Source organism: Dromaius novaehollandiae, chromosome 2, assembly GCF_036370855.1.
Source record: "Dromaius novaehollandiae isolate bDroNov1 chromosome 2, bDroNov1.hap1, whole genome shotgun sequence".
Taxonomy (NCBI): domain Eukaryota; kingdom Metazoa; phylum Chordata; class Aves; order Casuariiformes; family Dromaiidae; genus Dromaius; species Dromaius novaehollandiae.
In genome coordinates this window covers 10,538,307-10,551,022 of record NC_088099.1, presented here as the reverse complement: position 1 = coordinate 10,551,022, position 12,716 = coordinate 10,538,307, and the positions used below count along the sequence as shown (strand labels likewise).

General features: G+C 40.4%; 1 protein-coding gene across 1 annotated transcript in view; it reads right to left on the bottom strand.

Moving 5' to 3' along the window:
- The window catches only part of UBE3C (ubiquitin protein ligase E3C), an 83,270-nt gene extending 71,503 nt beyond the window's left edge, over window positions 1–11,767 (bottom strand). Inside the window, exons 1-2 of the mRNA XM_026103006.2 lie at window positions 11,249–11,767; window positions 276–329 (exon numbers count right to left, since the gene is read on the bottom strand). Of these exons, the coding sequence (XP_025958791.1) occupies window positions 276–329; window positions 11,249–11,314 (120 nt within the window). The 5' untranslated portion in view covers window positions 11,315–11,767. The remainder of the gene's footprint in view (window positions 1–275; window positions 330–11,248) is intronic.
- Window positions 11,768–12,716: the final 949 nt, after the last annotated feature.

The window sequence follows — 12,716 nt, the reverse complement described above, 5'->3', positions numbered from 1 at the left end:
TAAAAATTCCCTTTGCACCCAGTACATGATTAATTATCTGCTTTTGAGATGAAAATCACCTCTGGGAACCATCTTAAAAGCAGTCAAGCAGTTTTGCCAATTCCAGTAGGCTGGAAGAATACATGAAAGGTGCAAACTGAAACAAAGTATTCCTGCAGTAAGTACAATTGCAACAGAATAAAGAATTTTGGATTGTAAATGTCACTACATCAAAAAAAAAAAAAATGCAGAGTGCACCCAAACGCTTACATTCCAAGCCCCTATTTCTACTTTACCTCCCGTTTTCTCCTTTCTTCCTGAGTACGATGCAGGAGAGAAGCCTTTTCTTCCTGTAAGACACAAATAGCGATGCTATAGCATTTTCATTCAAACACATGATTTGAAAGTGTTACTGAAATTCAATACAGACTTATGTTTTGGAGATGTTCGTAATAGGTAAGGCACACCACACTCAACAAAAATAACTGTTAATAATTTTGTGCACTAACAAACACCTGTGATATGTACCACAGCATACTCAAACATACAGTGATGGGGGCAGGCTATGGAAAAAGAAAAGGGACAACCAAACAATAGCAAGTTGTACAGATCCCTGTCCAGGTTTGTTTTCAGCATCCCAATAACCTAGGCAAACATGACCCAATTACAAATGGAGGAGCTGATACATAGTAAGGTCCCCAATCCTACCATGTACTTCCACATGTTTACTGAGTGTCTTCCTCGCTTGGAGCATAAGCCACTGGCCCAGGTGCATAAAGCAAGTTGTGGCACGTTGAAAGCAACCACACACTGTCCCAAAGTCCCAATGCTTTTTGTGACTAAGACAAAAGCCTAAGTTCCTATATTTAAACATTCTTTTCTCCAAACTTGTCCTGAAAAGATGTCAAAACTCACTTATACAAAGTAAATGGAAGGAATTTTTTTTCTTTTGACATTTTGAATTCTAAAGCCAAATTAAGGCTATAAGCTGAAACTTCTAGGAGAATGGTTTCTCCAACACAGAGAAAAAATACTACTAAAGTATTCATGAGGACTCATAAGGACAATACCATTACAACAAAAAAAACCTTGTGCATTAGCTTTTAAGCCACAATGTTAAATCTCTACACATCAATCACAGAATGTTAACAGCACTTTATTTGTAAGAATCTCTTACTAGATGAATCTATGTTGTTTCCAAGGAAATAAACACAATAATTCCTTTTTACGCAGAGTACTCAGTTCCCCTTGCAGACAATAAGAGTTGAAAGGACTCTGGCAACTCCCAAATCTAGTCTAAAATACACTCTAAGTTTATTTAGGAAAACTATTTTCTTTTTTTCTGGCTTATTTAAGGAATCTTTTTTTTTTTTTTTTGCTCCCACTACACGTAACTTCTTTTTTCTCCCTATGCCCTTATTAGTCTATAGAAGCTAAGAGAAAAAAATATACATAAGCAGAAAATGTACTATATCTAAACACATAAAAGTAAACTTGAAGTTGGTAAACAAATGTTTATAAAATATTTAACCACATCTAAAACAACTGTGCTGGAATATTTTCAATGCCTATATGGAGATACAAAAACTGAAGTCTTGGTACAAATGCCACATGCTTGACACCCCCTATGAGGCAAAACTCTTTTGCATTTTTTCTTGAAGATACAGAGACAGTAAGACAGTCATGGTCCACCTCCCAGTTTCATTACCATAGAAAATACTTTAGCACAGAACACAAGGAGGGAGTGAAAAGGGAAAAAGATAGACGCAAAAAAGGAATTTAAAATTGGACTTGTATTTCATATCATTTACTGGAGCAAACATAAAGAAAAAAATATCACAAGAAGGTTAACCATCTTTTCCTCTAAAGACAGCATTTTATGGCGAAAGACACCACTAAGTACAGCTATTGCTCTCTAAAGACAGTTTTTTTCCCCATGTGTTAAACACTGTAAAAACAGATCGTAACAAAATGCATATATAAACCAATCCATCTCCAGTCAAGCAATAAGAAAGCCTCTAGGTCTGACTGGTAATGTAAAGGTAAAAGATTTTGACATCACAAAAGACAAATTGACAAATAAATTAAGAAATAACCAACAGATTACCTAAAATTTCAGAACTTTTCTTTTAATAATTACTTCTTTTTCAACAGCTGGTGTCCAATGCAATACAAAAGTCAGTAAAATATTCCTGTTTAGAAATGAACACACAGACATCTCTTCCATGTTCTTGGAGAGTTTCATTCTGCAGGCAGAGCCATTTAAGAGAGCATTTCTGCTTGGAAACATGTTGCTAAATTTGTAGTATCTTACACTTCAGAGCTGATTGAAAGAAAAAGCTAAATACCATAAGCAAAAGGAAAGACCTATCTGCCAGAGACAAATTGTTACATGTGAGTGGTGACAAGAATGGTATGACAAAAAGTACAGACATAATAAATGCAGTGGATTAACACATAAATGAAAATAAGCCCCCCACTGCCAGAGGGCTTACCAGAATAAATGTTATGTATTTGGGGGGGGACAGGGAAAGAGATAAGAGCTTAGTGTATCGCCAGCTTTCAGCAGAGTCTGGTCTCTTTGAAGCACTGCCACTATGTACATCACTTTTTAAATTAATCTACTTTAAGAAACAAAACTTATGTTCTTAGTCAGTATTATATACTTGCTTTGAGGACTTCTTAAAAAAACCCACTGACTTGTGAGAGTATAAATTAAACAGAGTAGAACTGTCTTAAGACAAAGAATGAAGTATTCAGATAAGTATAACCCAACTAAAAAAAATGAATACAGGTCAAATGATTCTGTTCTTGTTCACAAGACAAACATACAGGTCAGAATGATCAAGGAGTAGAATCGCAACTGAAATTAAAGAACATAATTTAATTAAATGCAAGAAAAATTTTTGACACTCACAGCTCCTTCAGAGCTACTCCATGGGTGAATACAATTGGGAAACACCATCACTTCAGATATTAAAAAGTAACAGTAAATATACAATAGAAAATTAACCTCTTATGGGAGACAGATGAAAAGAACTATGAAATAATCTTCTTCATCTACAAACAGTATTCTAACAAACTTATTTCTTAAAGACAGCCAAATGCAGTCATCCCTGAAATTTTCCCTGCTGTCTCTTAATAAACAGAATAGTGAAAAAAACTACACCTAAATGCATTAGTTTCTGTAAAACCCAGAGATGCAGTCTTTGTGGCTGGCTGCTGACTTACAGAGCTCAGCAGCCACATTACTGTAATGGACTCGCGTTTGGCAACCCCTTCCGCACAAGTTGTCACACAGTTGCTGACAGCTACTGGACAAAGTTACTTCCTAACTACAGCCAGAGATACTGACAGTACGAAATCTTGTTATGGTAGATACCAAAAGTCATACCTAGCTCATTCTTACTCCTCATCTTCCTTGCCTCACTTCTGTGGTGATTGTGCTGTCCTCTTTCCTCTCTTGCCAGGCAGGCAGACACCCTCCTTTCAAGTACAGAGAAAGGCAGGCATCAAGTCTACCACATGCAGGCAGAAATTCTGGGGGGAATGAAGCATCAGCTTGTCTTGACACCCCCAATCCTCACTCAAAAGGAGTGGAAAGCCATTTACTGAATCAAATTCCTGTCATTTCCTAAGACTTAATCTTTCCTTCAGGAGCTTGACCTCCATAGAGCAGGACACTGAACATGTCATCTGCGTGTTTCATGCAACATTTAGTACATTATTAACAGTCTCTTCCCTATCTGCTCCTTCCTCCAACAGAGGATCTCGGTCTTCTTTCTACAGTAAAGACAGCCAGGCTCTAGAATGCAAAGCGCAGAATCATGGAAAGCCCAACTGGAGAAGTATTCTTCACCACATATATGAGGCATGACACCAAGAAACAAGAAAGCAAAGATAGAGTACGTGACAGCAAAATGGAACGTGATATTATAGATGATGACGCAAAGAGTAAGACAGAAGGGTAAAGAGGTGAAAAGGCAGCAGATGGAGGACAGTACACAAAACAAAGGGCTTGTGATTACTGTCAAAGAAATTTTAAGTATCCTCTAAAATGTTAATTTACACATCAGGATAAAACAGGTATGTGTAGTATTATTCATCATGGCATGGTTCAAAGTTGCACTGCTGCTGTAACATACCATGTGATGAAAACAGTAACATCCAACAAATAAAACAATGTAAGTGTCACTATGTGACTATCAAAAACACCAATCTAATACATAACAAATAAGAAATGTTGAATTTGAACTGTTTTCTTGTCCTCCTTTTGCTGAATATACAATTTTGCTTACACAGCTTTTACACCACTTAAACATCCTACACAAAGACTGAATAACATGAAACAAATGTATGAATTATGATTCTGTCTGGCATTTTTGCACCTCATACTGCAAGTGTTAACACACTTTTAGGCCTTTTCGTTCAAAATTCAGATTCAGCAAAAATGTAAATATCATTAAAATTCTGCAAACACTCCTAATACTTGTTCACTTTTTAAGATCTGAAATTGAACATTTCTGAATAGTCATATTAATGAAGACATCTTAACTCCATGTTAGTAAGTTTAAAACCCAGATTTGCTAGGTGCAAAGGTGGAAGTGAGTAATTATTTTATGAAACTGTTTAAACAGTAAGCACATTAAAAAAAACTAAACAAAAATATCTTGAAGCAAAAAAGGAAATGTTAATGATGAAATATCATTAGTGAATATTTGAGATCTACTTGTAAAATGCAGAGTTCGGGGGAGGGGGTTTAGCTGAGAATGTTATTATATTTAACGCAACAACAGATCATATAAAATACAAGCATACTTTTAGGAAATTTTCACGGCAAGAGGAAAAAAAAATAAGCACTTGATCCTTTACCTGTTGAGGAAAATTATAAAATCTTGTAGGTTTTCATCTACAAAGCCAGAAATTTGGACTTTGCTTTGGACGTTACTACTGATTTTATGCGATTCAAGCTAAATTCACTTGAAAATTTGTGGCCCTTATTTGAAAGGCAATTAAAAAACAAAGCAGGTGACCAGTGCAATTTACAGAAGAAAACTCCTTTCAACTGCAGTGTTTAAGGAGAAATCCAACAATAAAAAAAAAAAGGGAAGATTTTGTAGCAGCTATTTGTAGAGAATAAATGTGGACATTGGGAGATCCCCCCTCCCCCCACTACCAAGTGGTTTTCAGCTGTTTTTTTCTGATTCACAACACTATTTTAGGCAAATTAAACTCCACCTTAACTGCCTATTCTGAATATTAAAAGAAACTTACCATTTAACAAGAGAAAAAAATGTCCTGAACTGACCCCAGACAATTTTTAAAATCCACTCGACACACAGCTGAGTAGGCTCAATATAACAAGTTTAACAGCTTGAAAAATTCTGTCATAAGACAGCTGGTGACTCGTTACATCTCTGACTATTTACATCACAGTTAAGGTTATACATAGAAGATCATCTTCCAGAAGGTATTTTAAGGTATTTAAAATACGGACAGCAAGTGATATTTGGTCTGGGGAAGCCTGGCCTCGCTGAAATCAATGACACAGTGTTTGCAAGGAAACGTCTTAGCATTTTAGCACAAATTTGACCTTAGGATGTTGAAAATATCTGGAACCACCTTTATCATGGTGGTTACAAAGCCACACACAGTGGAATTGGGACTTGACTGGAGTCTCGACAGGCCAAAATAAATGCAAATAAATTGCTTTTAAATTTATTCCCATTTTGTTTGTATCACAGTTTTTCAGATGTATATTTTCCATGTCATGGTAGTTATTTTATTCAGAAGCAACCAGAAAAATATATATCTGTGAGAGTAGAAATTTCAGTTTTGAATTTGAGGAAGTACCACATAACTAAAAAGAACAGTTTACAGTGTAATAACTGCTGTCACCTAACTACAACTCCCTCATTTGTAGCTTCCATTCAAATGAGGAGAACGTTAAATTTTACTGAAGGAGAAAAAATCTGCAAGGATGTAATATGCATTACTTTTATAGTTTCCTATTGACTGTCATTATTTTACAGCATTATATCCTCATCTTATTTCCACATCACAGATCTGAAATTCGAAGACTACTTCAAACCTTAGGCTTTGATATGTCAGTGTTCTGGACAAAACACAGCTCTGATTTCAGAATGATGTACATACTTGCACAGGGATCTATGCCAAGCACCTTCCAGGACAGAGGTCTTAACACAGAGCTAAGCAGCGCAATTCTTTTCCGCCATTCCAGAGTAAATTGTAAATTTGTAAATCGTAATCTATAAATCTTCTACTATAAATCCTAAGATCATTTTATATCCATTGTGATCAAGTGCAGCTTCAAAATTAGATATAATAAAACGGTAATTCTTCCTTTCTGAAATGAATGATTAACAACTTTTATCAATGAATCAGTAAGAGAAAATAGAACTATTTTTAAATTCGTCCCAAAATTGCTTAAATCCTGTAGGCATCTATCATCATAAGCAATTCCCATCCTGCGCAGATCTCACCACACACTGGGAATATTACAGCTTATTTTAAAATCATTAATTTCTCTCTATTCCACAATAAGTTACTTCATGTGTAGAACACAGATAACAAACGGACAGCAACCAAAGTCCTTCTAGAGTTCTTCCTCTGCACTTCTGTTAAGAGGGGAAAAAATATATAGGGATATCATGCTTAATGTTATGCTATTAATTTAAGAAGTAATACCAGTAAATATTGAAACACAACATCAACAAACTTTGGGAACTGAAATTCTTTGATTATTAAAAATGTCCCATATTAAAAGAAATTAAAGAATCTTTAAAAATAAAGATGGATTATTTATACATTAGTAATTTCCTACATCTTCCCACAAGAACAAAAAACAAAAAAACCTCAGCGAAGCCAGTTTCACTTTCTGTTTCACAGTGCTGACTCATCTGTATTACAAATTCCTGGAAAGGAAGATTTTTACAACTATCTCATTTAGATTATTTCTTTAAATTACAATACAACTTCAAATAGTCTTTGGATTTACAAAAGCATGTCTTTAAAGATTTTAGATCATAGGGTAAGTTTGACTTGATAATACTCTTTGAACAATTCTTCCTGTAAAGGGCATACAAGATATCATTACTACATTTCATCGTCTAAATGAATAATGTAGAGCTACAGAGCCCTCTACAAATCCCAGTAAACGCTTGGGGATATACCCACACAGATGTAGTAAAGGACTGGTGCCTCATATTATTCTTAATGCTGGTAAATTTAATAACTGAACAGTAGGCCTGACCTTACCAAATCAAGCTCAAGTAGTTAAGCAGATTCTGCACTATGCCGCCAGGAGTGCAACTTTATGACAAATGAGTGAAAAGTGCAAGCTGCCACCAAAAGGGATGGTGCCACCCGCCGCCCTGACCGCACTGTGCCTGCCCCTTTCTTGACTCAGCCTAGGCACCGCACAGCTAAAGGCTGAATCACCTCAGCTTCCTGCTCTGCGGGAAAATTCACCCTACCTCATCCCCTCCCCCAAAAAAGACTAATTTTGCATCAGATCAGTGAGCTAATTCAATCCACGTTGAAGTAACGTGATTGCTATATGGGGCATGAAGGACAGGGTGGGAACCACCCAGGAGAAGGACCCTCTCTTTCAGGGCACTGAAAATAAAGCTAACTGTAGCTTGGGTTGGCTTAATTTGAACTGCACCCCAAACCAATTCTTTGGAGGTACCTCTTTTCCCTGCCTAACACACCACAGAAATTCTGCAGCCACAACTGCTTAGGCAACAATAACTGCCATGTACAAAAAATCCACAACCAATTCAAGATATTCCTGTATTGAACTCCAATAATACTACTAATTTTGGAGGCTCTCTTCCTTCAGCAGTAAAAAAAAAAAACTGTTTTGGCAGTGAAAATTAAAACTAAATCTGAAAATAGTTTTCAAAGAGATTCATAAGGCAAGGAATCAGAATGTTTTAAAGGTGATGATAATTGCCAAAAACTTAAAAAAAAAAAAAACTCATTGCATTGTAAATAAAACACAGTATTCCCTCAAACAAACACACAACTAATGCAAATAGTCCAAACGCATCAGCAGAATTATTTTTGAAAGCAGATATGTAGGGAAAAGTCCAAACATAGGTAATACCATCTATACCCATGTTTATTTACAATATAATATTAAATGTTACGACAATATTCTGAAAGAAGCAGAGTTAAGGATAGTCACTTTGAGAAACAATATTTTGCAATCCAGGATTTTAACAAAAATAAATGAAAATCCATTTAAAGATTATTTTATTTGGCAAAAAGATTAGTTGGATTTAAATACTTCTCTACAGAATCCATAATTGAAACTATCATAATACACATGAACATGAGACGCAAACAGTGTAAAAACAGAACTGAAGCTATCTAATTTTATCATTCAAAAATACCCTAAACATTAGTGGTGAAAAAGCACACTAGATACAGTATTTTTCATTAGGAAAGCGGATAGTAACTACAATAACCTATATTACATCTTTTAAAAAAACCCAGCTGTTCTAAGTGAAAGAGGTACTTCTTAGGTCAGAAAACCTAAATAAATTCATCTTTCCAAATTAACAGATCTATTTAAACCGATCTACCTTACGTCTTTATAAACTCACAGACATTTTGCCTGAGATTGCAATTTTTCTAACTGCCACTGTCATTGCCCCCACAAGTCCAATTTTAGACAGAACTATAGTTCTCTCATTGAGCCTATACTAGTCGGACTCGCTAAAGTTAACCCTCATGAGGCCTAAGCAAACTTGAGTATGTCTGCGCTACAGACATGCATAGCAATGTTGGATGCGGCTATCAACACACGTGATCCATGACCAGCACAGTTATTGCTTGCAGCTGCAGTTATATTTGCAAAACCAGCAGCCTAGCAATCCGTTTTGCTGATGGCTTATTGTGGTGTAGCTGCATCCCCATCAGGAACATCGCTAGCATCTTCAGCACTGACTAGGTCCTTAAACTGGACGCCGTGCTTTGGTACTGGGAAGGCTTTGATAATGTAGCTATACAGGTACAACAGAAATTGGGAGATTTCCCCGAGTCAGGCAAAAGCTTATTCTTAGTATGAAGTATCCTGCACGCAGATTATGACAGTATTTCTGAGTGGTGCTTTATTCCACCAACTGAATCAAAACAGGCAGTACTAAGCATCCAGCTAAATCTAATGGAGCACTGTAGAGGTACCCCGATTTGTCTGGCAGATTTTCAGAGCTGGAACTTTTATACTGTGTCTTTCTAAAAATATATATATATATACACACACATACACATTTATTGGTGGAGGAGAAGTTCAAAGAATAATTATTTTCATGCACACAAAAAGCCAAAAGGAAACACTTAGAATTCAGCCTTCTGTAAAAGTGAAACCTACAGGTAAGAGAAAAATCACAAGAAGCCTGTGATGCGGGTTAATAAAATGAGAAATTCATGGAACTCAATTCATGGACATTTGCCGCACCAATCTCTGCTGTACTATGTTTACACAAAAGTTCAGGTAAACTGCATTTTTAAAAGGAATTCTTAATCCTGTTTAAAAAACTCTTTCACTAGTACTGCACAAAGTTTTTGAAAATAAGCAGCTATGCCAAGATCCTTCCATGATGCCTGTAATCACAATGTCCAAAGCTGGGACTAATTTTATTCCACTGATACAGCACAAGCACTTCAGTGTACTCATGTAAAATCGCTGACCAGCCATTATCAATTTGATCAGGAAAGACGGTCTTTATATCTGATGGAGTTAAAGCTACGCATCAATTTCAGTCTCCACTTTCTGTATCTTTTAACATTTGCCCTTGTAAATTTATCTTTATACCTGCATAAGTTTAATAAATTTGTCCCATATAATTAAAATATATAATAATAAATAATTATGACAGAAAATTCTGCTGCAGTTTTCATTGGATCAATAAATTAGTAAGCATAGCAGAAGATATTATAATGGTTGTTTATTTCTAGAGCAGGAAACATGTCCTGAAAGCGACGCTATTAGTAAGTTGATGCCAAAAGTTGCAAAGTATCTAAAATGCTTATCTGAGGACGAGGGCATGTTCTGCCAATTCTCATTTCAGCTGGGTAACATTTATTCTATTTTTGACCCATGTAACAGACGAAGTCTAATGAACAGACATGGCTTAGGATTATCAGAAGATGATTCAGAGGAAAAACTGGACAAATTAAATATAGTTCTGCTACACATTTTGTTTAATAAAATAAATGACTGAAGACACCAAAAAGTAAACTGCACTGTGATTTTAATATCATGCAGTACAGTATTTTGGTTCAGTTTCTTAACTGAAGGCTTAACTTACGGCCAAGCCTTGAAAGTTGCAGAAAAATGAATCTACTTATAATGCACAATAACTATTTTTTGACTCCCACTAGGATTCAAGGATATTTATGAAAACGATACAGCTTCCCACACAACAATGTTCAATGATAACAGGAGGAACTGGTGCTATACTGATGAATCAAAGTGGCCCTTAAAATCAGGGCCCTGCCAAAAACACTTTGTCATTTATCCCGCTCTTCAACAGCTCTGTGCCCTTCTGCGGCTAACTAAACGTTTGGCTATCCTTTCCGATCAACACGATCTAAGCCGTTTAACTTCTTTTTCAGCAAAATAACACCAGAAGACTCAATAGCCTGGTGCAGCAGGCGATTAACTGCTGCTCCCTCTGCACGCCACGAGCTGACTGAAGGTAAACTTAACTGGGAAAAGCCAAAGCTGTGACCTGTCAACCTCCACTCCTTCGGGGGAAGCCTCCCCCCCCCCCACAACCCCCCGGCTTAATTTGCATTGCTCTCAAGTTTGGCGAGGCTCTTCCCCCCGCGCCGGCAGCGCGGGTGCTGCCGGCCGGGCTCTCACAGCACCGGGAGGCGCCGCGCTCCCCGGGCGCTGCCTGCAGCCCGGCCCGGCCGCCGGCGGGGACATCTCCTCGCCCTCCGCAGCCCCGACTGCACTGCGAGCCCGGAGGGTGCCCGAGGCCTGGTTTAAAAAAAAAAAAAAAAAGACAGCGCCAGGGAGACCACAGATAAATACATCATCACGAGGGGAGGATTTTCCCCCATTAAACCTTAGTCATAGCTGCTCCCATTTTTGAAGGCCCGACGATAGAGATAATGAGAAAGGCAAGACAGGCAGGGGACGAGAAAAACAAAAAAAAAAAAAAAAAAGAGAAAAACCCCGAGGCAGCCACACGCACGCAGGCAGACGGAGGCAGCCCGGCGCGGCGCTTACCTTCCTGCTCGCTCCTCCGAGGGACACCTTGGGCCTTGTCTTGAAATCCCCTTCGAAGCTGAACATGTTTGCGGCTTATCCCATGGGGAGAGGCGGCGCGGCCCCCCGACCTCACACCGCGACGGGGGCGCCGGCCGGCGGCGCGGAGCCGAGGGGCCGCCGCCGGCCCCGGGCAGCCACGAGCCCCTGCGCCGGCGCCCCGCGGCCCGCCCGCCCGCCGGCCCCGCGCCGCCCCCGAGGGGCTGCTGCCCGCACAGCGGCCCGGCTCCCCCCCGCGGCCCCCACGGCCTGCGCTCCCCCGGTCGCCCCCTTCCTGCCCGGCGGCTACGGCTCGGGGTGGCGGGAGCGGGGGGGAGGGGGAGGAGGAGGAGGAGGGAGGGGGCGGAGGAGGGGGCCGGCGGGGCCGCTTCACTTGCACTGGGGCAGCCGCCGGCCGGGCAGAGAAGATGGCCGCCGCCTACAGCCTTCCCGGCGCGCTCCCGCCGCCGCGGCGCTCCCGCAGCCGCCGGGGCCGCGCACGCGCACGCGCAGGCGCGCGTCGCCCCTCGGCAGCGCGGGGCAGCGCCGCGGCGCGTCGCCTGCGCTGTGGAGCCGGCGGAGCGCGGCCCTGCGGCCGGCTGCCACCCCGCCGCGCCGCGCCCGGCCCCATGGGGCCGTGGGGGGCTGAGTCCGGCCCCGGCGCCTCGCCCCACGCTCCCCGGGCCTCAGCGCCCGTGTCCGCGCTCGCCCCCCGGGCACCGTCCGGTTCCTCCTCTGTCCTGCCACCGTCGCTTCATCGAAACCAATTTTTCCCGCTTAGCAACGCTGGAAACTGTGGGTCTAAACAGGAATTTAACAGCCCTGCGCGGTGTCACCGCAGGCAGAAGCACACCTTCCTTTCCCCGCCGTACAGACACCCGTACGGCTGTGAAACCCCACTCACCCGCGCGGAAACGTCCTTGTGCAAGCGGACTCCGTACAGGACTGAGGCATCCAGACAACGGAGAAAGGAAAGCGAAAAGCTGTCATATAAAAACAGCAGAACTGAATGGTGAAACTACACTTGAGGCTGCGCTGCTCTATCTTTAGCCCGTTCAGCTCCAATTGCGTTGTTCCCGATACGCAGATGATACTGAGGGAAGCAATAACAAAAAGCAGTTAATCACTGCAGCTGTGAGCTGCTAAATAAATGTAAATAATCAAATCCAGCTTTCATTTACTTTAGCAGAAATTCGACTGCGCCCTAACTTGTGGTTTGTCGCCTCACCCTATCACAACAGACCCATGACAAGGGTCCGTGCTGGAAGACAGTGCATGGGCTTTGGAGCTGGTTCTTACGGAAAAGGCAATGCCATTTCACTGTTTCCAAGCTGTCAAATGATATGTTTGTTGAGATTTCTACGGATTTCGATGATTCAGAAGAGTCTAAATTTTAAAATTTCAGGCCCTTCCTAAGGGAGGTTGTGCTTGACAAGGGTGAACGTTAGCC